The sequence below is a fragment of the Melozone crissalis genome, unplaced genomic scaffold (assembly GCF_028551555.1).
Source record: "Melozone crissalis strain CALT ecotype California unplaced genomic scaffold, PUWL_Pcris_2 ptg000092l_1, whole genome shotgun sequence".
Lineage (NCBI taxonomy): Eukaryota > Metazoa > Chordata > Aves > Passeriformes > Passerellidae > Melozone > Melozone crissalis.
In genome coordinates, this window is record NW_026535869.1 from 437,210 (window position 1) to 462,724 (window position 25,515).

Consider the following 25,515-nt stretch of genomic DNA (forward strand, 5'->3'; position numbering starts at 1 on the left):
AGAAACTCACCCAGGAATCAACGAAGAGCAGAACCCAGGAAACAACCTCACCTGGCACCAAGCAAGCACTGCCTAGGAAATTTGGCAGCGGTGCTACCTGTGCCTGAAAGCTGTCTTTCTGACCCATTTCTGGAAATTCAGAGGTTGTCACAGGACACTGTAACAGGATCACAAAGTCTGGTTTAATCCGTGCTTTCAGTACTACTCTGATTTAAGTTGCGCTTTGCCAAAATCGCCCTTTGGATGTGTTGATTCTGGGAGAATCCGCTCCCAGAACAGGAATGGAGAAATACCTTTTCCTTGCTGGCCACACAGAACCCAAGAGGAGACAGTCCAAGTCCCTGTGACCTGAAACGCTGTCCCTGGCTCTTGTAATCCTAATCCTGCTGAAAATAGGAACCGAGTGTGGTGTACCCGGTGCAACGCTCGCAGCCTGGCTGTAACAGGTCCTGATCTCCTCCCAAGAGCACTAAACTAAGTACAACTAGGATTTTCCCCTTTTCAGGGTCAGAACACCCAACTCCATGGACTGTCTTTGGGGTCCCACCGAGCGGTTTCTGCTGGTGAAGCTTTCCCTCCTACACACACAGAAATGCACACATCCCTCCTCTGCAGAGCAGCAATCAATGCACCCCGAGCGCCTCGGTGCAGGGCCCAGTGCTGGAGTTTGGGCAGGGGCAAGGATGGTGCTGGATAATTAATCCTGTCCCCAAGAGCTGCACACAGCAACGAGCCGGAGCCATCAGAGGAAATGAAAGTCAGGAGGCATAAATGCAGCGGGATCAGATGGAGGTGGGTCCTTCCTGCCGGTGCTCGGAGGGAGCGAGGGAAGGAAAGGAGATGAGTGAGCACGCTGCTTGCTGCAAATATTGACAGAACCATTATGGGCATGTATAAAACTCCCATTTGCGTGATGCAAGCGGGATAGTCTTTGAATACTTCTGTCTCGAGGAATTCTTTATTTTGCCATAGAAGAAAAATGTTTTCATATTCTCTCCTGCCGTGCAGACCTGCAGCCCGGCGAGCCCTTTTGCCCTTGAGAGCCATAACATTATTTGTTAACATCTTTATGATGCCAAATGGTCTGTGCTAGAACGGGTGCCATTCTTTAGCTGGGAAACCATATGGCATGCCGAGTAATAAATAAGGTATTGTGATAGTTAATGAACCTAATTGCCAGCAAAGGCTTTAATACAGGGAATGTGCTGCTGAGAATTTAGCACCACATTAGAGATGCAGCAGAGCTCCTCTGACTTCTGAGGCTTAATTTAAGTTCTATATTGCAAACTCCAGAAAATAATTCCAAACCCTCCTGCTGGAAAAGCAACCTGCTGGTAGACTGTGATTATACTGAATTACTAAAATCGCAATCAATTTTATACACTCTGTTAACCCTTGCTGGGGAACTTGGCTCTCCAGGAGCGGAGGGGATGCCACTCCAAAGAGGTACCAGAGCCAAGTGAGTTGGAGCACCATGGTTTTCATCCTCACCATGACTGCTCCTCTCCCCTGGCACACACCCCTTTCCCTGGCCCATCTGCCTGCCAGCTAAGCTGACTGTGGGCAAAGCTGGGAAGAAAAGTCACAACTGTGAAAGGTCACCACTATTCCTCTGTGACCAACCAAGTAACTGCTGTTCCTGCGTCACGGTGACACAGCGTGGCAGAACTGCTGCTGCTGCCACTGCCTCGTGGCTCCCAGGAAATGCTCCTGTGGGCAGAGCAGCATAAACAAACCTAAAAACACAGTTAAACTTGCTTTTACTGCCTCACCTCAGAGCAAGGAGAGCTCTTCTGGCCTAACAGAATCCCTGGCACTTCTACAGACTGGGAATGTGACCACAAGAGCCCTTTCAGTCTAGAACACCCAGGGATCACCTACACAGATGCCAAGATGCCTCCTGTGCATCTGGGCATGGAGAGGCCACTGGTCCCTCATGGGTCTGTTAGAGCAGCAAGCAGGGAAGCCCAACACCAAGCATTCCCTGCTGGGCTGCTGCGCAGCATGCAGAAATCCTCAGAAAGACAAGGAGGGTATACTGGTGTTGGAGGGCTATTTCCAAGGCCTGCAGCAAGCCCAGCTGCAAACACGGACCTGCTGTCCATGGAGGAAGGATGTCGCTTGGCACAGGTCAGAGCCTGCACCTTCTCTGAGGTCTGCTCTGAACGCTCATCAGCATGGAAACCTACGCTCTGACTCTGCACACCATCCCCTGAAACAGCCTTTCTGCAGGAAAAGCTGCCCTTTTTAGGGATTCATCCTTCCCCAGAGCCCCCTGGCTCCGCAGGGAGACACGGATTGCTTGGAGAAGAGCAGCGCTGCCCTCCGGAGCGGGCAGCGGAGGTTATTGGTATCTTCCTCGCTCTGATTGTGCTCGGCTGCCCTGCAGTCACGTCCTGCTGTGGCAGCCCGGCCCTGCCAGTGCCAGGCAGGCACAGCCCGGCTGGAGGCGCCGGGAGGGAGGGAGGGCAGCGGGGGTCCCTGGTGGGGCTGCCCCTCCATCGCTGCCCACTGGGGTCCCTGGTGGGGCTGCCCCTCCATCGCTGCCCACGGCTGCAGCCGGTGCTTGGGCACCTGCAGACCCCTCCTGCCCCGGGCTGCGGGCAGGAGGCACAGGGGGACACAGGAATGGCCGGGGCCAGCACAACGGCAGCACAGAACGGGCAGAGAGGCGAGATAAAGAGCAGCACAGGGCGGATTTAATACTGTACATAAATACGCTTTACAATCTGGAGAAGGCTCAGTGCTAAGAGGAAGCCATTGGAATATTTTATCGTGATGCAGATCGAGTGAAAAGACTGTGAATAAATAAAAGGGAAGATAATTATTTGATGGAGTTCTCTTAGGATATGCCACAGCGGGGAATACTTACAGAGAATACATATTACTAGAGAGACTCAGCTATTCAAGCATCAAACCAACCTATAAATTGTCAGAGGAGAAAATTGGAGGAGAGGAATGGATGGGGGTTTGGGCACCGGTCTCATCAGTAACGCCGGGTTGCGCTTTCCACCTTCCCCACTGCAATTCCCCCTGCCCGAGGAGCCACAGCCCTGAAAAAGGGAAGGCTGCCTCCAATAAATGTCTTTCAGGAATTACGGCCGAGCCACTACAGTACGGAGATGGTGTCGTTCATCTCCTGCCATCTGCACGGGCTCGTCGGGCCGGGGCGCAGCCGCCTGCTCTGGGAACCTCGTCTGTCCGTCCTGCCCCTCTGCTCTGGGAACCTCGTCTGTCTGTCCTGCCCCTCAGCAGAGGGAACCTCGTCTGTCCGTCCTGCCCCTCAGCAGAGGGAACCTCGTCTGTCTGTCCTGCCCCTCAGCAGAGGGAACCTCGTCTGTCTGTCCTGCCCCTCTGCTCTGGGAACCTCGTCTGTCTGTCCTGCCCCTCAGCAGAGGGAACCTCGTCTGTCTGTCCTGCCCCTCTGCAGAGGGAACCTCGTCTGTCTGTCCTGCCCCTCTGCAGAGGGAACCTCGTCTGTCCGTCCTGCCCCTCTGCAGAGGGAACCTCGTCTGTCCGTCCTGCCCCTCTGCAGAGGGAACCTCGTCTGTCCGTCCTGCCCCTCTGCCGGGCCCAGAGCCGTGGTTTGTCCTGAACGGTGCAGCCTCTGCAGGCACCACGCTCCTGTGTCTAAGCACATCCTCCAGGGCTGGCCCTCCCCTCACTCCTATTTCAGAGGGAACCCCTGCACAGGAAGGGGTTCCCAGGTCCGGACCAGGCTGGTGTATCCCCACGGGGCATTTCCCAGAACCTTCTCCCTCGAGCTGACACACAGCTGCCGATCCCGAGCTCTGCCATCCCTCGAGCTCACTTCTCGCCTGCTGCCAAGCCTGGGCTCTCCAGAAAAGGCACTGCGCCCGGCCTGAGGATGCTGCGCGCTCTCGCAGCTCTGCTCGGAGCGCTCCTCCCGGTTTCCCTGAGGTCAGAGTGCTTCCTAGAGGCGAGAGAGAGCCCGGCACAGCTCGCACCAGCCCTGCCGCCCTCCCACCCGGCGCCTGATCGCTGCTCCCGGGTCACAATCCCTTAGGAATTCTGTAAGGATGGCACAGACAAAACCAAAACCGTGCTGATACAGGGTCTGTGGAGGACAGCTTCTTGTACAGCTTGTTTAATACGGTACCACTCGTGATTTTCTCTTTCCCCCCATTATTCTTGGCCCTGTTCCCTAGGAAAGCGCCCCCAGAGCCGTGCCCTCCCTCCTGGAGGCCGGTGGGACAGGGGTGGGCACAGGCAGGGAGCTGGGCACGCCCCGCTCCTGCCAGCCTGGCACCAGCCCCGGCTCTGTGTGGGTGCCAGCAGTTCGCACCCATTCCTCGAGGCCTGATGCCATCAGCTCCGAACACCTCCCAGCCCTCTGGGACTGAAGGGAACCTTGGGCTCCTTTGTGGGATGATGTAAGCAACAGCCTGGGTTCAAAGAGGCAGCCTCAGGTAATTAGCAGAGGTGCTCATTATTTTAAGCGAGACTTGCCGCTGCCTCCAGAGCCCCGAGCAGGAGCAAAGCTGGTCTGGAGCACGGGCTACCTTTAAGGCTGGCTCAGACAACACAATCAAAGGCAGCCTGACAGCGGCAGGTCTCCCTCCCTCCGCCTGCCAGAAGGGAATTGCTCACTCACCTGCGCCCAGAATAGGACTTTGTCCCTGTTCCTGTCATTAATTTATTGCCTGTGAATTAGTGGGGCCCCAGAGACACGCAGAGCCCACCTGTTCCCCTGCCTGGCTCTGACATTTGGAGCAGGTACTGGCAAATGGTCCCATAAAGCATCCGCCAGCGTGTGCCAGCGTGTGCCCGCCCTGCCCTGCTGCAGCCCGGGGCTGGGGGCACCCGGCCTGCCTCTGGGGATGGGCACTGGCAGCCAAGGCTTTTACCAATAGCTCTCCTTCTTCCCTGGAAACGCAGCTTTAGTGCAGTGCTGGTGCTCAAAGGGATGAGACAAAGCACCCCGCTCTGGTGACGGGCAGGGCACACGCAGGAGGGACAAACAGCAGCCCCCAGCCCGTGTCACCCTTTCAGCAGGAGTCGTTCCCACCCCGGTGTCCCTGCATTTACCCCAAATGCACCACGCTGCCGTAATCACTGCCATTCTGGACTCAAACAAACCGGCCCTGAACGCTTTTCTGTTCTGGTAAAGGGATGGGAGGAGGGCGGTTTTAAAGCTGCCATCGCTGTAATGCAAGGAAATTACCATGTAGGGTCTGAAAGCTGCACTCAATATCCCACACCTTTCCCAAGCCTTTGTGTCAGGACAGCCCCAGAATTACAGTGGCTAGCTGGGGGCTGCAGCAGGAGCCCCCACTCCTCCCTTAGGGCCACCAGCACTGCAGGGGTGCCATGTGTCCCCTTCCCTGAGCCCCAGCAGGACCAGCAGCACACAGAGCCCTGCTTGCCAGGTGCCCTGTCCCCTTCCCTGAGCCTTGCAGCACACAGAGCCCTGCGTGCCAGGTGCCCTGTCCCCCTCCCTGAGCCCAGCAGGACCAGCAGCACACAGAGCCCTGCTCTGCCAAAGAACAAAGGCGTTGGTGTCCACAAGCCTGACTGGCTCTGGTCATGGACACCTGAGCCTGTGCCAAGCACAGCACTTCTCCAAAGCGTTCCAGAAAATGGGCAGTAGGGTAAAAGAGCTCCTCAATGTTCCCATGGAAATAAAAGCTATGGGGTGGTTAGAAACAACACAGCCACGTCGGACCTAAACCCACAGGAACCTCAACATCTGACCTCTTTATTTTTTGGCTCTTAGAGAGACTCCATGCAAACCATAGGTAAAGAAAGTTTTTTACAAATACCCTGCAAACAACCCATAGGAGAGGAAACTGCACCCAGGACAGCCTTGGCTCCAAGGCTCCACAATGGCAGTGCCCAAATGCAGTGCCCAAAGCCACCCCAGCTCACCCTGAGCTCTCCACAGCCCCTTCCACATCCCCAGGGCCACAGGGATGTGCAGCTGGGGCTGGAATGCCCTGGCTGAGCGACCTGCTGCTGCCAGGGCTCCTCTACAGAGCTCTGCACCTTCGGGCAGAGGAGACACAGAGGTTTGGGATGAATCATACCACGGTATGCAGGCAAAGTCCCATTAATGGAACCACTCCGAGGCACTGCAGCTCCTAGTCAAGTGCTGGGAGCTGGAAGCCATATTTATGAGTGAGATATATCTGCAGAGGGAGCAATAAACTGCAAAGCAAAGTATGAAGGTTTGCAGCAAACGCTGTAAAGTTTTACACTCCCGAAAACTGGGAATAAAAGATGTACCCATTTAAAACAGAGTGGATGGAAAGGGTTTGCACAGGACTATAAAACAGCCTTATAACAGTTAATTGCTACTTTCTTGTTGCAGCCCAGAGAAAAGAAGGGCTTAAATCCCTGTTGAAGAGTGGGAGCACAGAAAGGAGAGTGAGAAGCAGGGAGAGGGGCGCAGGGAACGGGAACCTTTTGTCTGGGATCCTCTACAGCACGTGGAGAGGAGATGCCTTTGGTTCCTGGCACTGGGCTGCTCCCACTGCCCTCTGTGGGCAGAGCCTCTGGGGAGCCAGGCCTGGGCAGGGGCCACAGCACGGCCAGGTGTTAATTACACATCCCTTAACGAAGATCCCATTGATGCCCATGCGACAGAGACTCGGCCGAACGTCCCTTTGGGAGGAAAGGGCACGGCAGTGGGTGGATTCCCCTGACTCTGGCAGAAACCTTGAAGCACAATATTTCCGACCTCAGAAATACAGGGGAAGACTCAAAACGTTGTCTGCAACAACTGAAACAAGCAGCCACCTTCCACCAAGCCCCACAAAAGCAGCAGCACGCACTCAAAGGACACCCATCCTTACCACAGCATCTCCTCAGGCCAGGGCTCCACGGCACGAGCTGGCTGCTCCCAAACCTCCTCAGGGAGGCCAGCAGGGGCTGTGCCCATGCAGAGACCATGTGCAGCCTCATCCACAGCCTCGAGGTGCTGCAAACACCAAAACACCCCCTCCAGCTCCCCGTGCCCTTTGTAACCTCCCAGCTGCTGCACAGGTGAGGGGACGAGGCCAAGGTGCTCCCCCATAGGCCGGGGGGCTCCCCTCCGCCCTCCCCAGCCTTCTGCGGGTGCTGCTCGTTTGTGCGTGATCGTCCCTGCCTGCAGTGGCAGATTGTGTGCGATACCCAGGAAAGCAGAGCCCTGCACTGCTCCTGCAAACACTGAGATGCTGTTTCCACCCATCAGAGCAGCACTTAGGTGGAGATGACAATGGAGCTCGTGCAGCCCTAATCACACCCTTTGATTGAAATAGGAGCACGGGGGGAAATGGAAATCAGATGTCTGGAGCCAGGCTCTCATGGGGATGGGAAGCTGCAGCCTCAGAGCCGTCCTGGGCACTGCCATGAGCCCGGGGGTGGCTCTTTGGGCTGACCTAATCATGGCCTTCCAGTGCCTGAAGGGAGCCTGTTTAGAGTTTCTGCTACTTACAGCCTGGAGTGACAGGACATGGGACAAAGGCTTCACATTAACAGAGTAGATCAGGTATTAGGAAAAAAATCCTTCCCTGTGAGGGTGGCAGGCCCTGGCACAGGCTGCCCAGAGAGGCTGGGGCTGCCCTGGATCCCTGGCAGTGCCCAAGGCCAGGCTGGATGGGGCTTGGGGCAGCCTGGGACAGTGGGAGGTGTCCCTGCCCTGGCAGGCAATCCCAGGACGGGCTCGGATTCTGTGATTCCCAGGCTGGCACTGCCAGGCTGGCAGTGAGGACAGTGAGTCTCTCCAGCTCTGAGATGCTCTGCCACTCCTGCTCAGAGGCCTCTGGGCGCTGACAGTTTGTGCTTTAATCCCCAGATCACGTCATTCAGTGACAAAATCAGGCTCTGAGGATGGAAAGCAAAGCACAGCACTGGCGAACACCCCTGGGCCAGCTCGCCTGGCCAGCAAGGCTCTCACAGAGCCCCGTGTCCCAGCGCTGCAGCAGCAGGGAGCACTGATTGCTGGCTTTGCTGTCAGAAGAAAACCTCTTTGCCACGTTCATCTTTCTGGCTGAGGTCCTTTTTGCGCCTGACACGCTCAGCAGAGCGTTTGGCAGCGGCAGGCCCGGCTCGGTGAGGGCGATTGTAAAGCAAACACACCTTGGATCCACATCCCACCCGTTCGTGTGGCGATGGCGCCGCAGCTCCTCCGCCGTCACTTCTAACGGTGGATCCTTAAAAAAGCAAAGGCCAATTACACAGATTTGGAGCCGGTAATGAGCATAAAACTGTTTGATCATTTCGGCTCCAGCTGGGCGAGTGGGAGGAGGACGAGATGCTGCGGGACGCGCCGTGCTGAAGCGCGGGGCTCTGCTGCCTCTGTGCGGCGGAGATGGCGAGGAGCGGCGCCCGCCGATGCCTGCCCCTGTCCCTGTCCCCGTCCCTGTCCCTGCCTCTGTCCCTGTCCCCGTCCCCGTCCCTGTCTCTGTCTCTGTCCCCGCCTCTGTCCCTGTCCCCGTCCCCGTCCCTGTCCCTGTCCCCTCCGGGCGGCTCCGGAGCGATTACTGTGGGGAAAAGCCAGTGCCCCACCACGCACCAGCTCCTGCTTGTGAGCACTTGCAGGAGATCATCACCTCGGACTGCACCGAGCAGAACTGCCAGAGCTGGGAGTGGAAAGCGGGAGCCTTCCCCTGGGAGCCAGAGGTGAAATGTGTCTGTGAGCTGGAAGGGGACAGTGAGGCTGGTGTCCTACTGCCCTCACCAACCAGGCACAGGCAGGAGCCCGCGGGCACAGATGCTAAATATCCACAGAATGAGTCTTCATCTATTTACTGTGCATTTTCTTGCCAGGGAGAGGTGGGCTGAGAAGCAGGAGAAACTGAGGAAGAAGGTGACGCAAAGAAACCTCCAAACTCCCTGAACAAGTGCACCACCCCCATCTTCTATATAGTTGAAACTGGCAAGTGAATTAGATGAAATCTCAGCAATATTTCCAAATGCCTGCTCATTAAGAGTGAAAGCGGGCAGCCAAAGAATGGGCTTTTCCTCCCAAAGCAAAAGTTTCCTGGTTTTGCACTTTGCTCCTCTGAAGAGCAAAAAGAGCACAAAACAGTGACACAAACAAACACACCAGGACTCCAGGAGCGTCTCTGAAGCACCTGGCGGGGCTCCTGTTCTCTCCCCGTGTATTTCTCAAGCCTGGGTTGGGTGAGGCTGTGCCAGGCAATGCCTGAGCCCACCCGCTCCTTCCTGCCTCTGGCCAGGGCCACGGCACGTGGAATGAGCCACGATGGCCACGATGGCCAGGATGGTACATGGAACGAGCCAGGATGGCCAGGATGGCATGTGGAAGGAGCCACGATGGCCAGGATGGTCACGATGGCCACAATGGCACATGGAACAAGCCAGGATGGTCAGGATGGTCACGATGGCACGTGGAAGGAGCCACGATGGCACGGGCATCACCTGCTCCCAGCCAGGCCCGAGGGGACCCAGGCAGGGAAAACAGGCAGAGCGAGGTAAACGGGGCTCCAGGGAAATTAAGGCAAAGTGGAAGTCCTGGCAAAGCGAGGTAATAATTCCCTTTCTGAACGAGTGACTGTTTGGAATTTAACCAGGCGAACGCGATTAAACCAAATGGATATAAATTCTAGGTGCGGCGGCGAGTAATGAAGTGGAGAAAATGAACAGCACCCAATTAACAAGGAAATCGGATCTGCTGCAAGGCGAGGGGATCTAATGAAAAATGAAGGCTCAACTGCCCCTCTCAAAATGTTTCCAGATGGAGAACGCCCGTTTCACATCCAGCATCTTCTGGGATGCCCAGGGGACCGCAGCGCCTGGGGAGAGCCGAGGCTGCCTCCCCGAGTCCTCGGAGGAGCGAAATCCCCGGGCAGGGTGTGCGGGCACAGCCCGGCCGCTCCATGGCACCGAGCCCGGGAGGAGCCCGGGGTTACCCCCCGTGTCCCCCGCCGTGTCCCCCCGCAACCCCCGGGCTCTGCCCCGCTCCCCAACCCAGCCGCGGCTTTAGCCCGCAGCCCGGCTGTTCCCGGCCGGTCGCACCGTTCCGTTCCACGGCAGCGTGCCCACAACGGGGAGACAAACCGGACAAACCCCGGCACCGGCGGCCAGGCGGGACCGGGGAGCAGCTCGTGACAGGGACGCGCTGTCGCGACAGCGGGGCCGCCGCACGGGCGGCATCAACGACTGTCCCGGGGCAAGCGGGGCTCATTGCCCATTATTCGTTAATTACGAAGGGGATTCAGGGGCCCATCCCGCCCGGGTCCTGCGCCCACAGCAGCCGGTGGTGACGAGGCCCCGGTCCTGTCCACGTTCCCTTTCCGGTCGCCCTGCTGCCATGGCCCCGTTCCCGCTGCCATCGCCCTGTTCCCGTTCCCCTTGCCCCGTTCCCGTTTCCCTGGTCCCGTTCCCCCGTTCCTGTTCCCGTTGCCCCGCTGCCATTGCCCCGTTCCCGCTGCCCCGTTCCTGCTGCCCCGTTCCCATTACCCCGCTCCCATTGCCCCGTTGCCGTTCCCCCGTTCCCGTTCCCATTGCCCCGTTCCCGTTCCCTTGTTCCCGTTCCCCCGTTCCCGTTCCCATTGCCCCGTTCCCGGTCCCGTTCCCCGCCCCGTCCCCGTGGCCCCGCCCCTGCCGGAAGGGGCGGCCCCCCGGACGCACGTGACGGTGACGTCACGCGAAGCGCCGCGCGGGGCAGGGGGGGAGCAGCGGCCGGGGGCGCGCGCGCTCAGATCCCGGGGCGGCCATGGGGGCAGCGGCAGCCGAGGCGAACCGGACGCTCTTCGTGGGGAACCTGGACCCCAAGGTCACCGAGGAGCTCATCTTCGAGCTCTTCCACCAGGTACCGCCCAGCGCCCGCGCTGCGTGTACCGGGGCAGGGCGCGGCGGGGGGGCCGCGGCCGCCATGGCCGGCGGGGCTACGGCGGCCGCCGCGGGACAGGGTTCGGCGGGGCGCACGTGCGCGGCGGCGGCCGCTGCCTCCCGGTGTTTGCCTAACGCCTTCGCCCCCGGCGCCAGGCGGGGCCCGTGATCACCGTGAAGATCCCGAAGGACCGGGATGGACGGCCCAAGCAGTTCGCCTTCGTCAATTTCAAGCACGAGGAGTCGGTGCCGTACGGGCTGCGGCTGCTCAACGGGATCAAGCTGTACGGGCGGCCCATGCGCATCCAGTTCCGATCAGGTACCGGAGACGCCTTCACCAGGTGTCATGGGGGACCGTGCACTGCTGTCAGCTGCCCTAGCCTGCGGCAGTCACGGGGAAATTGCAGGAGCCTCTCACCAAGGGGTCCCTCACCTGCCAGCTCTGCTTCCCTCACATCCTCCTGTCCCGGTGCTTCGACCAGGGACCTCCTGTCCCTCATGGCCAGTGTAACCCCTTGGCCGAGCCTTCTCTGTGGGTTTTTATTGGATATTCCTGCAGCACGTCCAAGATCTGCTCTGAATTATATGAGCAGCAAAAATCGCATCTGATAGTGGTTAAATGAGCCACATTGGCTACAATATCTCTGCCCTTTCTGGTGGGAACTAAGATTGCAGTGCTTTTGCAGATCACTGACGAAACTTGAGAGCCAATTCAAAATGTGTTGATTTTCTGCAAGTTCGCTTCACACCTCATTTCCTTAACTGGTGTTTGTGGGTCTCCTGAATGATTTGTCTCTCCCCAGGGAGCAGTCATGCAGCCCAGGATATCAATCCATCCTGTTCCCAGCTCGGAGCTCCTGGCACCAGCCTTCCTGGGATGCCTCATCCAGCATCCAGCTGCAGCAGGTACGAGTGTGGCCAGCACAGGAGCATGCAGTGGAGGCAGACATTGCATGGTTCACCGTGTTCCTGGCTACTTCCAAGGGCAGTTTGGTGTTTCCTTTCTGTGGAGGGAGCACCAGGGGGATGCAGATGCCCTGTTGTGTGTTTAAGGCTGACACTGCTGCTGCGTTTTCCCTGCAGGTATGAGAGGGTTCCAGATGGCATGGGCGCACCGGGGTACCCATCGAGCCTGCAGAGACAAGCGGTGGTACGTGCACACTCAGGGGCACGGCTGGTGGGAATACACTGCTGGAGGGCTGGAATGGCACTTGCAGATGATGTGAAGCTCCTGGCACAGAGGGGGCCAGCTGGGAGGGCTCTGGGCGATGTAAGGGTCTGGTGTGAGCACTGTGGGCTGGAGGAGGCTCTGGGCAGCGTAAAGGTTCTGGTGTGAGCACTGTGGGTTGGAGGAGGCTCTGGGCAGCGTAAAGGTTCTGGTGTGAGCACTGTGGGTTGGAGGAGGCTCTGGGCAGCGTAAAGGTTCTGGTGTGAGCACTGTGGGTTGGAGGCCAGCCCGGGGTTTGGTTCAGGGCCTCCCCCAGGCAGTGAGCGTCCCAGACCGAGCCCCCCGTCCCTGTTTCCCCTCCAGATGAACAGCGCGGCCCGGCAGCAGCCCCAGTTCGGGGGCAAGTACGGGGAGCAGCCCGGCTTTGCCCCTCCTGGCTACCCGCCCTCGTTCCACGGCCCGCCCGGCTCCCCGGGGCCGCGGCGCCTGGAGGGGCCGCGCAAGGCCCGCCTGGGCGCCCACCCCTACGGCCCCGACGGGCGCCACTTCGGCCGCGAGCGCTTCGGGGACGGCGGCCCCGAGTATGGGCGCGGCAAGCGCGACGAGTACGGCTTCGAGGAGAGGGGCCACGAGGGCGAGCACCACTACCGCGGCCGCGAGGAGCACTACGAGGACAGGCACCGCGACGGCTGGAGCTACGAGCACCGCAGGGACAGCTACAGAGAGGCCAAGTGGCACTCGGCGCGCCACTGAGGGACTCAAGGGCGAAGCAAACGTGACCTGTTTCTCACTGAGAACATGTATAAAACCCCCCACCCCCCAAAAACTCCCCCAGTGAAGTCACCTTTTAGTGTTTGTAAAAATACCAGCAGTGCAGTCCTGCCAAACTCCGGTCTCAGTATTAAATGTGTTAACGCACGCTTCAGGGCTTTTCACCCGGTAAGGAAGCCATGAAGAAACCACCACGCTGACACTATGTCACAGATAAGTGCTGTTAGTATTTTTTTAGGAGAAAGGAACATCTGTGTCAGATGGAAGGTCTGGCATTTTAAGCAGAGTTGAGGTGGGACAGATGCTGCCTGACATCTGTAACATTCCTCATATTGTTTTTTATACAGTCACAGAATCACATATTGGTCTGGGTCAGTAGGTACATTAAAGATCACCTCACTCCAACCCCCTGCCAGAGGCAGGGACACCTTTCACCAGCCAGGCTGCTCAGAGCCCCATCCAGCCTGGCCTTGAACGCTTCCAGTGATGGAACATCCACAATTTCTATGCGTAACTTGTTACAGTTCCTAAGCACTCTCACAGTAAAGAATCTTTTCCTAATATGTAATCCAAACCTACTCTCTTTCAATATGAACCCATTCCCCGTTGTCCATTTAAAATACAGTATTGTTTTGAAGAACATTAAAAGTCTCCCTGGGGAAAGCCCCTGGGTGAACCTCCGCCTTTGAGGCCGGGGCAGCGGAGCTGCTCCGTGGCACCGGTAACGGCAGGAGCGTCCCCGGCCACCGCGGACTACATCTCCCAGCAGCCCTTGCGGCGCCTCCACCCCTATGGAGCTTAGGCGACGGCGCGGGGGTCGCCGGGAGCTGTAGTGCGGCGGCGATGCTGGGCGGCGGCCGCGCCGGCCTGGGCCGCCTGCGGATCTGCGCCGGGCGGTTGTGGCGGGGCCGGCGGAGGGCGGCGGCCATGGCCGGCGGCGACATGGGGCAGCGCATGGTCTGGGTGGACCTGGAGGTGCGGGGCGGCGGCGCGGGGCGGCGGGGGGTGCGGGGAAGCAGCGGACGGGACGGGGGGCGCGGGCCCCGGGCGCGCTGACGCTGCCGCTCGCCCCTGGCAGATGACGGGCCTGGACGTGGAGAAGGACCAGATCCTGGAGATGGCGTGTCTGATCACCGACTGCGACCTCAACGTGCTGGCCGAGGTGAGCCGCGCGGGCCCCGCGGGCAGTCCCGGCGATGCCGGAGCAAAGTAACGCCGGGGTCCCGGCTCCGGCCGCGCCGGGATCGCCGCTCGCACCGGGAGCGTGGGAGCGCAGCGGAGCGCGGGGCCGCGTCACGGTGCGCGGTGCGCCTGCAGCCGGCACCGCCCGCCTCCGCCCGCCTCGGCACCCGACTTCCACGGGCTCCTAAACTTGTTGTGCCATTACCTTGTGCTTCCCTTCCCCGCCAGGGCCCCAACCTGATCATCAACCAGCCCGACGAGCTGCTGGAGAGCATGTCCGAGTGGTGCAAGGAGCATCACGGGAAGGTAAAAACCCTGCTCGGCCTCGGCCGCCGTGGGAGCGACGGGTGATTCCGAGAGATGGGCTGCAGCCCGAGTAATGCTGAGAGATGGGCTGCAGCACGAGTAATGCTGAGAGTTCGGCTGCAGCACGAGTAATGCTGAGAGATGGGCTGCAGCACGAGTAATGCTGAGAGATGAGCTGCAGGATGTGTAATTCTGAGAGATCAGATGCAGGACGTGTAAGTCCTGAGTGATCAGCTGCAGCACGTGTAGTTCTGAGCGATTAATTCTGATAGATCAGCTGCAGTACAGTTCCCTGAGCAGGGACAATTCCTGTGCTGAGCAGTTCGCAGCCACACAGAGGGGTTCAAAGACAGGAGACTGTCTCTCTTATTTTGTATTGAGGAGCCTGCGTGGAGTGTTTTGCCCAGGGTCTCACGAGTCATCTGTGGCAGGGTTCAGACTGCTCTCAGGGATCCTTAGCCTGCAGCTTCCAGCTTGCCTGAAGCAGCCTGTGCTCTGCAGCCTGGTTTCTGACAAGTTGGAAGAGTGCTGGAAGCTGCTCCCCGGTCTGGGAGCTGGAAGCATCAGCACAGCAGCAGCAGCGAGCTCCCCTGGGAGGGCTGGAGCAGGCAGAGGGGCAGAACGGGATCCGTCACTCAGGGATGTGCCTCTGGCTCACATCTCCCAAGAAAAGAGCTCAGCCTCCTTTCTCCCAGTGGGACAATTGGGGTTTGGTTCCTTGGTCCCCACACAGAGCTGCTGGCCACCTCCTGCCTCTGTGGGAGCCCTGGTGCAGGCTGGGCTGGGTTAAATTCTGACAGCTCCTCCTAATGAAGTCTTGCATAAAACAATTCAAAATAATCCCAGTGGGGAAGGGGGAGGTGCAGCTTGAATGCCGGAATAGGAGCAGGTGCAGGATTGGTGCAGAACAGTCCAGAGCCAGTCAAAGGCAGATTTCTCCCTGTGGACTCTGGTGCGTGTTTACAGGACTCCAGGCCTTTGCCTGTCCCCTCAGCCCTGTAGGCCTTGTGGATTTTTTAACTGAAAGCTTCACTTTTGCAGCAAGAGATTATTTTTAGTTCTTTGGGCCACCAAAGAAAGGTTCCTCTTTGCCAGCAGCAAGAGAGCAAATGGATTTTCCAGTCCCTGATGATGAATTGAAATTCAAGTTAGTTTTCAATTAAGGGCTGAAGTTTTAAGACATCCATAACCCCCCTCTCCTCCCCCTTCGGCATCTTGCCCTCCCTGGGAAGAATTAGCAAGAGTTTGAGAAATGAATATTAATTTACTGTGATGGGTGCTTCTCCCTGCCCCAGTCGAGGATTCCAGCTCAGCCTCAGCTCAGGAGTGAATTGGAGATGGAAGCATGCGTCCTTGCTGCTCCTGAGGAGCTACTTATTTTTAATTGACTAAGAGAAGAGAAGCAATTAGAATATAGATGAAAATGCTGCCACATAATGAATTTTTTAACCACCACTTGGATCTGTCAAGTAGATTTTTGCTGCACAGTCGTGGAAATATATAGCGTAGCCAGATGGAAATAAATCACTGAGAACACTTGGAGAGGATTTGACATTTAGCTATTGAAAAAAAAAAAAACAGGGAGGAACTTTTCTGATTTATAGGAATCTTGATGAAGCCTGAAGGGAGGATCCTGTTTATTTGTGTTCACTGGTAGCTGCTGCTCCCTGCTGGGGAGGCGAGTGCCTCTCCTGGAGCAGGGATGGGAAGGGAGGCAGCGCTCTGCTGGCTCAAGGATGTGCAGGTGGATCAACAACGCCTCACATCTTGGTAACTGGAAGGAGCTCTGAGCAAAGGAATCAAAAAAAGGGAAGGAAAAAGTCCCAAACCACACAGGAAGGTCAGTGCTGTCAGCACTATTTACCTGCCTTGGGTTTCCTTCCCAAGCAGGAGGTGCCTGGGGAGAGCAGAGGCTGGGGGTGCCCCAGGGACTGAGATGCAGAGTTCACGAGGGGCCTGGGGGACTCCAAGGCTGACCTTTCACTGCAGAGTTAAACATCTGCCTGGGAGCCGGAGCGTTCCTGGCAGCGCCTGTGACAGGCTGTTCTGATTTATGGCTTGGCTCTGTTTTGCAGTCTGGCCTTACCAAGGCGGTGAAGGAGAGTAAAATCTCGCTGCAGCAGGCGGAGTACGAGTTCCTGTCCTTCGTGCGGCAGCAGACACCCCCGGGGCTCTGTCCTCTCGCAGGTGAGGCACCTTCTGTCTGCACATCATCCATCCGTCCTGCACTCCCAGCACCCCCTGGCACGTGGGGCGGGCATGGGCTCCTCTTCTGTGCTCTGTTCCTCCCTGGCTATGCGGCCAAAGGCTGAATAAGGATCTTCCAGGTGTCCTGTTACCCAGAACTGCTCTCAGAATTTCATAGATGATCTTGGGACAGGTGCTGAGTGGAATTAATACCAATGGCCGCTTTCACTTGGCAAAAAACCCGATGTTGGCACAATTCTGTGATATTTATCTGCGTGACACAAATTGTGGGAGTAGTAACACAGGAATTACTAGAGGTATTAGTGTTAAACCCCGTGTGATCCTGCCATGAAAATCTGACAAACCTTTACAATCATATTTGCTAGAAAATGGGATAAATGAGCTGCTTGTGAATGGCTTTTCTTCCCCTGTGATCTCTCCCAGCTCGCTCCGCCTGCCGCTCGTTTCCATGTTGCTCTGCTTTCTTCTGTTTGAAGAAACATCTTGTTTGTGTCTTTGTAGGTAACTCTGTTCATGCAGATAAGAAATTCCTTGACAAATACATGCCACAGTTCATGAGGCACCTTCATTACAGGATCATTGATGTGAGCACTGTCAAGGAGCTTTGCAGGTAAGTGTTCCCCCAGTTCAGTGGTTTGAGAGGTACCCATGGGGTGCCCATTTGTGGTGCTGGGGCTCTGCAGACCAAGCAGGGGGACTGGCAGGGCCGTGGCTTCTCTGGGTGTCAGGGAAACCAGGGTTCCTTCACCAAGTGTAACAAACCCACAGCAGCCCCCAGGCATGCCTTTGGGTCCCAGTTTTCTTTCTAAGTGGCAATGCTTGTGCTCACAGGCGCTGGTATCCAGAGGAATACGAGTTTGCACCAAAGAAGGCGGCTTCTCACAGGTGAGCTCTGTGCCTCCGTCTCTGACAGCAGGGCTGGTCCTGCAGAGAACTCTGCTCCTCCTGAGCAGGATCTGGGGCTCCCTGTGAATTCCAGCCTCCTGTGGCTGATGCAGGTGGAGATGGCTTCTGCACCCTGTCAGATGTTTGAATTCTCCTGTCCAAAGCCTAGGGAAAGGGATTATTAAAATCCAGAGAACCAGAAGTTTCCTCAGCCTTTCTGTTTCACTCTGCTCTTCAAAGTGCATGTTTGTTGACCGTACAAACAGTCACTTAATGGGGGTTATCTGCCCTTTTTTTGGGCAGAGGTGGTCACAGAAACACAAAAATTTCAGAACTGTGAATGGGGGGGTGAGAGTCCTGCTCGTGCCTATTTCCTGAGCTTGGAATGTGCCAGAGAGGTGTCAGGAAGGAGCCAGGGAGCCTCTGTGGCTCCGCTCTGATGTGCCCATGCTGGGCAGGAGGGAGGCTGTGGTGCACACACAGAGGAGGAGGAGGGCTGGCTGTCACAGGGCTCCTGGCTGAGGCCGTGGTTGATGTGCTGCTGCAGGGAGCTGAGCCCTGAGCGTGCCCTGGCTGCAGCTGGGCAGCTCTCTGGACCCGGGCTCTTCCCTCGGGTGGAATTGTGTCTGACAGCCAGCGCTGGTTTCCAGCAGCTGCGTCCCAGGCTGACGTAAACTAATCAGCTGTGAGTTACTCCCTGCCACCTTGGCACCACTGGACTTTTATTGCTTCCCTGAGACAATGAGTGTTATTTTCATGCCTGACAGATGCACCTTCCTGTGCATCAGTTTGGTTTCCTGCAGCCTGGAAGTTTTCAGCGGCATTAGGATGTGGGCATAGCTGGAGATGTACCCAGGCTCTTTGAAACCCTCCTTAATTCTCTTTCAGAGCACTTGATGACATCAGGGAAAGCATCAAAGAACTCCAGTTCTACAGAGACCACATCTTCAAGAGGAAAACGGATGAGAAAAAAAGGAAACTGATTGAGAACGGGGAAAGCGACAAAGCTGCCAGCTGATTTCCCCTCCCGCCACAGCAGCCCCTAGCACACACTAGATGCGTCTCCCGGTTTTCTTTTGTTTGCCGGTCTCTTGGGAAGCTGCCCCCTGGGTTACCTTGTTTCTTACCAGCTGTTCAGTGCAGACAGAAGCCTGAGTTGCTGCTGCTTTTCAGTTTGAGCGGGGAATGGGCACGCTGGGCCTCGGCGGCGCCGGGCTCGGCTGTCCAGGTAAAACACGCTGTTTGATACTCCTTGCACCTGCTTTTGGGTGCAGTCTTTCACGGCTCAATAAAACAGGTCAGTTGAAAGATGGTGGTTTTGGACAGCCTTTCTTTGCTGCTGCTCCCCTGGGCTGTCCTGGAGCGGGAGCTGCCGGCCCACGAACCGGAGGGTGCAATGGAGCGCGGGCGTGCAGCTCCCAGGCATGTTTTTATTATGGGCATTAATAATAACGGCCATCCAGGGCTTCTCAGTCCTGCTGATTGTTGGAACACCTGCTCTGCCAGCCCTGGGAATGACTGTTATTGCAGAGAGGCCGTTAAAATGGTTAATGGGGCAAATAAATGAGTCTGTGAAATGTCTCTCTCCTGTGTCACCAACTCCCAGGTAAGTTGGCAATTCCAGAGAGGTTGGGCAGGCTTGGAGCAGGGCAGAGCTGAGGGACGTCCCTGCACAGGGTTATCCACCACAGGCAGCACCTGCAGAGATGCCTGGGTGCCTGGGATGTGTTGGAGCTGAGGACTCATGGTTCACCCTTGTCCCAGCAGCTCCCCAGACCCACATCACAGCCACGTGCCACCAGAATTCACTTTGTCTTTCATTTCCATGTTGTTAGTTTTCCTCCCTTCCTTTGAGTTCTTTCTGACCTACTTCTGCTTTTCATATTTTATTCCTTGTTAAGATGCTTTTGTTTTTCTCGAAACATTTTTTAAGGAAAATATGCCACCTGCATTTATAAATTTTTAAATATTGTTTATTCTTGCTTCTGAAGTAACGGTGCCGTATGGAGGATTTTTATCTCGTCTCCTGTGTTATGCAATAGCATTCGTGGTTCTCTGTGCTGGCATCGTTTGAGGTTCCAATTTAGTACAAATTTGTCACGCACTTGGCAGAGCACAGATAAACCCCACCAAAGCGGGTGTTATTTTGGGCTGGAAACAAAGTTCCCTCCTGCAGCAGGGGCTGGGGAGAGGAACAGCAAGGACCCCTGGCTTTGCACCGCTCCCTTCTGTAGGAGCTCTCACATCAGCTGTTTCCATGCTCTGAAAGCTCCTCAGCATCGCACAGCGCGGAGGTTCCAGATGCAGGGAGGCAATAACTCTCTTTTTGGATGGGGTAGTTAAAAGAATCCCTCAAAGGCAAATACAGAGTGTGCCTGGGAGCCCTCGGCTCCCCCCTTTAGGGCTTGTGGAGGTGTTTAACAGCACATTAAACCTGCCAAGGGCTCCCCCCTTTAGGGCTTGTGGAGGTGTTTAACAGCACATTAAACCTGCGGCACCATCCGGGTTTGTGCTCCCGTTCGGAACAGGAGTCCCCACAGCTCCAGTCCTGCCAGCACGGAGAGTTTCCCGTGTGGAAACTCCTTCCAGACATGAGCCATTTGAGCCTCCCACGATGGCAAAAAGAGCAGCCAGTTATCCCTCCCTCCTTCCCTTCCTCCCTCCCTCATCTTTTCTCTGCCCTTCCCTGCACCTCTCCATCAATGCGCACTGCACTGTTTGGGTGCAAACCACAGAAATCAGGAAAAACAACAGCTCGTGCTACACTTGTGTCCACATTCAGTGTGGTCTGCTCCCATTCTCTCCTTTTAGAGAAGCCCTCCTGCTCCCGGCACAGCTGCTGGCTCCACCGCAAAGGGCCAGAGCAGCTCCTGCCCTCCGGGAGCTGCAGCACACACAGCACACACAGCACACACACAGCGCACACACAGAGCGCACACAGAGCACACACAGCACACACAGCACACACAGCACACACACAGCGCACACACAGCGCACACAGCACACACACAGCACACACAGCACACACACAGCACACACAGCACACACAGCACACACACAGCACACACAGCACACACAGCACACACAGAGCACACACAGCACACACAGCACACACACAGCACACACAGCACACACAGCACACACACAGCACACACAGAGCACACACAGCACACACACAGCACACACAGCACACACAGCACACACAGCACACACACAGCACACACAGCACACACACAGAGCGCACACAGAGCACACACAGCACACACAGCACACACAGCACACACAGCACACACAGCACACACACAGCACACACACAGCACACACACAGAGCGCACAGAGAGCACACACAGCACACACAGCACACACACAGCACACACACAGCACACACAGAGCACACACAGCACACACACAGCACACAGAGCACACACAGCACACACAGCACACACAGCGCACACACAGCACACACACAGCACACACACAGCACACACAGCACACACAGCGCACACAGCGCACACAGCACACACACAGCACACACAGCACACACACAGCACACACACAGCACACACACAGCACACACAGAGCACACACAGCACACACACAGCACACAGAGCACACAGAGCACACACAGCACACACAGCACACACAGCACACACACAGCACACACACAGCACACACAGCACACACAGCGCACACACAGCACACACAGCACACACAGCACACACACAGCACACACAGCACACACACAGCACACACACAGCACACACAGCGCACACAGCGCACACAGCGCACACAGCACACACAGCACACACACAGCACACACAGCACACACAGCACACACACAGCACACACAGCGCACACACAGCGCACACACAGCACACACACAGCACACACACAGCACACACAGCACACACAGCACACACAGCACACACACAGCACACACACAGCACACACAGAGCACACACAGCACACACACAGCACACACACAGCACACACAGCACACACAGCACACACACAGCACACACACAGCACACACACAGCACACACAGCACACACAGCACACACACAGCGCACACACAGCGCACACAGAGCACACACAGCACACACAGCACACACAGCACACACACAGCACACACACAGCACACACAGCACACACACAGCACACACAGCACACACAGAGCACACACAGCACACACACAGCACACACAGCACACACAGCACACACACAGCACACACACAGCACACACACAGCACACACACAGCACACACAGCACACACAGCACACACACAGCACACACACAGCACACACAGCACACACACAGCACACACAGCACACACAGCACACACAGCACACACAGCGCACACACAGCACACACAGCACACACACAGCTCACACAGCACACACAGCACACACACAGCACACACAGCACACACAGCACACACAGCACACACAGCGCACACAGCACACACAGCACACACACAGCACACACAGAGCACACACAGAGCACACACAGCACACACACAGCACACACACAGCACACACAGAGCACACACAGCACACACACAGCGCACACACAGCACACACAGCACACACAGCACACACACAGCACACACAGCACACACAGCGCACACACAGCACACACACAGCGCACACAGCGCACACACAGCACACACACAGCGCACACACAGCACACACACAGCACACAGAGCACACAGAGCACACACAGCACACACAGCACACACAGCACACACACAGCACACACAGCACACACACAGCACACACAGCACACACACAGCACACACACAGCACACACACAGCACACACAGCACACACACAGCACACACACAGCACACACACAGCACACACAGCGCACACACAGCGCACACAGAGCACACACAGCACACACAGCACACACAGCACACACACAGCACACACAGAGCACACACAGCACACACACAGCACACACAGCACACACAGCACACACACAGCACACACACAGCACACACAGCACACACAGCACACACAGCGCACACAGAGCGCACACAGAGCACACACAGCACACACACAGCACACACAGCACACACACAGCACACACAGAGCACACACAGCACACACAGCGCACACACAGCACACACAGAGCACACACAGCACACACACAGCACACACAGCACACACACAGCACACACACAGCGCACACAGAGCACACACAGCACACACACAGCTCACACAGCACACACAGCACACACAGCACACACAGCGCACACACAGCACACACACAGCACACACACAGCACACACAGCGCACACAGCACACACAGAGCACACACACAGCACACACACAGCACACACACAGCACACACAGCACACACAGCACACACCTCGGGAAGGCAGGGATGAGCAGGGACCCTCGAGCAGCATTCCCCGGTGTGCAGGGGCTGAGCTGGCTGCCCCGAGATGGCAGGGATGTGCTGGGGACACTCTGAGCCCACCCTGGCACCGCTGCCAGCGCTGCCCACTGGCCCTGGGCGCCGCCGGGTGAGGCTGCAGCGGCTCAAGGTCGCGGCAGAGAGCCCGGAATAGAAAACCTTCAGACACGATTTTTGTCTCTTTTTTCCTCCCACCGCCGCTGATGATACCCTTTTACTGGAATAACTCTCTCCTGCTGACAGATAAGCTTTTAGGGTAGTGAAATCTCTGTGACACTTTAAGTGCCCTAAATGACAAAACAAGGACGTGCAAGATTACCCCGTGAAACACAACTTGTCACGAGTTGCCACAGCCCCCACGGGGACAGGGCAGAGCCAGAGCCAGGACTGTCCCTGCAGCAGGACAGAGAGCAGGACAGGGTGGGCAGCGCAAAGGGAGGGAAAGGGGCACAGCGGGGCTGGTGTGAGTGCGGCCTCCCAGCCATGGGCACGGGGTCCCTCTGGATTGGGGATTTGTGTCTCTGCCTGCTCCCCGCTGACGGATGGGATCCAAATGGCCATAAATTGCCGGTGCTGCTGCAACGTTCCATCCCCTGCCGGAGCTGTGCGGGGCACGGGCTGCCACTCAGCTGCCAGGGAGGGAGAGGTGACAGCCAGGGACAGCCATTCCCCAGCACTAACTGCAGCCGAGGGGCACAAATGGGGGATAATGGTGTGAGAGGGCCCAGCAGACACCGTGTTTTGGGAAAGAAAACAATCATCTGGTGAGTCAAGTGGCACCTACTGACCCCTCAGCTCTGGCACTCAGGGCAGGCTGCAGAGTGCAAATCCCTCTGCTTTCCCAGGACCAGGCTCAACACCCCTTTCCTGGGAAATCTGGGGGAACTCTGTTCTGAAAATCCTCGCAGCCTGTGTGAGGGCACAGGCTCAGCTTCTGCCCAGCACCTTCCCCAGACAGAGAGCTCTCCTGCCCTGCACTTGCAAGGGATGAAATTGGTCTCTGCTCCCACCCCAACAGACAAGGCCGGAGGGAGGATCACGCTCTCCAAACTTTGCAGAAGGGAAATGAAGCACAGAGAGATGAAGTGACCTCCTTAAGGTCGCACGGGGAATTTGTAGCAGAGCCAAGAACTGAGCTGAGATCTCCAGGGTCCTCATCTACTTCTTCCACTGTAAGTTATTCCTTCCACTTTCCCTCCAGCCAAGTTAAAAATAAAACTGGGTTTCATGTCCCTTTGGCTGCGACGTGACTCCAGTGCAGGCTGGTCCATGAGCTGCCAGGGCTGCAGCACCAAGGATGAGCCTGGCTCTCTGCAGAGCCCACTCTTGGGGGGATGGCTGCATGCACGGGTATATATTTGTGTGCATACATATTAGTTATGTGGCAATTTCTGCCTCATAATTAAATGGAACCTCTTCATAGGCTCCTTTGAAGCAAATCTCTGTTGGTTCAGAGAAACTTTCATCGCCAGCCAGCGCTCTGCGGCGTTTGTTCTCATTGTTCCTGCCAGCCAGAACAGAACTGCTCACAACGACAGAGGGTGGCTCTGGATCCCCAGTGCCATGCACAGGCAGAGCCCAGCCCTTTCAGGAGGGGAGATGCCTGCAGTGGCGCCTGCAGTGAGCCCTCAGCGTGTCCCGAGGGCCGGGCAGCGGGTGGAAGGCTCCTTGCTGTCCTCGCTGTTGGCTCTGGATGTCTCTATCCCCTCGATGTCCCCACGAGCCCTCCAACCTGTTGCGTGCTCCCACGTTCTGTGCTCTGCTGCCCAGCAGCCCTGGCAGGAGCTGCCTTGTGCAGCAGGAGCCCCGGGGCGGTGCGATGTTCCCTGCCAGGTGTGTCTGCAGCGCCCTTGCCTTTCCCTGGGCAGGGTCGGACACTCCACCCGCTGCTCATTAACACCCAAAGCCGCCCCCAGCCCGTTCTGGGCCGCCGTTCCCCGGTGGCAGCGCTGCCGTTCCCGCGTTGGTCTTGTGGTGTCTCCCGAGCACCGGAGCTGCGAGCGGAGCTGCAGAAGGGAGCGGGGATGGAGCCGGGGCCGGGGCGGGGATGCTGCACAGAGCCCGGGCTTCCCCTGGGCAGCCTTGGTGTTTTCACTGCTCCAGCAGTCAGAGGGAGCTCTGAAGGGTACGAGGTACCTCTCTAAGAATCCCTTGTTTCCACGGGGAAGGAGAGTTTCTGCAGGAATTAGATTGCTTGTGCTTGTTTCCAGGGGGGACAAGAAGCCCTGGCTGAATCCCCCTGTAGGAACCTGTGCAAGCCCAGGACTCGTGGCATGTTCAGCACAGAGTCCACCTCTCTTATTCCCCACGATTGGTGGCACACACTCGGTGCTGTCACTCCGGCCTTGTCCCCCATCTCGGGTCCATGTCCAGGGCAGCAGTACAGATTTTGGGATGATGTTTTTGGGATGATGTTTTTGGGATGATGTTTTTGGGCCGTGAGCCCCTGCAGAGGACAGGCTGGCTGGGCCCTATGGCAGATGCCAGCTCAGGAGCAAACCCAGAGCCCCACAGCCCCTGGAGAACAGCACGGCACAGACAATCCTGTTCCCAGCCCAGGCTCACCCAGGACAGCCTGGACAGGGCCAGCCTGGGCCATCAGGGTGGGCAGACCAGGGACAGGCGAGTCCCCAGCCAGAGGAAAGGGGATAAGGAAGGGACAGGAGGGGAATGCACTCCTGGAGGAACGGCTGATAAGGAAGGGACAGGAGGGGAATGCACTCCTGCATGGCTCCGAGCAGCAGCGCTGCATGCACTGCAGGCACCATGGAG

General features: G+C 57.1%; 2 protein-coding genes across 2 annotated transcripts; both read left to right on the forward strand.

Moving 5' to 3' along the window:
- Positions 1 to 10,663: 10,663 nt before the first annotated feature.
- RBM7 (RNA binding motif protein 7) lies at positions 10,664 to 13,307 on the forward strand. The gene is made up of 5 exons (XM_054291477.1): positions 10,664 to 10,780; positions 10,957 to 11,119; positions 11,604 to 11,706; positions 11,884 to 11,950; positions 12,332 to 13,307. Exons 1-5 carry the CDS (start codon positions 10,685 to 10,687, stop codon positions 12,719 to 12,721), a joined length of 819 nt encoding a protein of 272 aa, XP_054147452.1. The 5' UTR covers positions 10,664 to 10,684; the 3' UTR covers positions 12,722 to 13,307.
- Positions 13,308 to 13,582: 275 nt separating this feature from the next.
- On the forward strand, positions 13,583 to 18,628 carry REXO2 (RNA exonuclease 2). Its single transcript, XM_054291473.1, has 7 exons — positions 13,583 to 13,714; positions 13,818 to 13,901; positions 14,150 to 14,227; positions 16,303 to 16,414; positions 16,937 to 17,045; positions 17,267 to 17,320; positions 18,209 to 18,628. The coding sequence occupies exons 1-7, from the start codon at positions 13,583 to 13,585 to the stop codon at positions 18,336 to 18,338; spliced, it is 699 nt and encodes a 232-aa protein (XP_054147448.1). The 3' UTR covers positions 18,339 to 18,628.
- Positions 18,629 to 25,515: the final 6,887 nt, after the last annotated feature.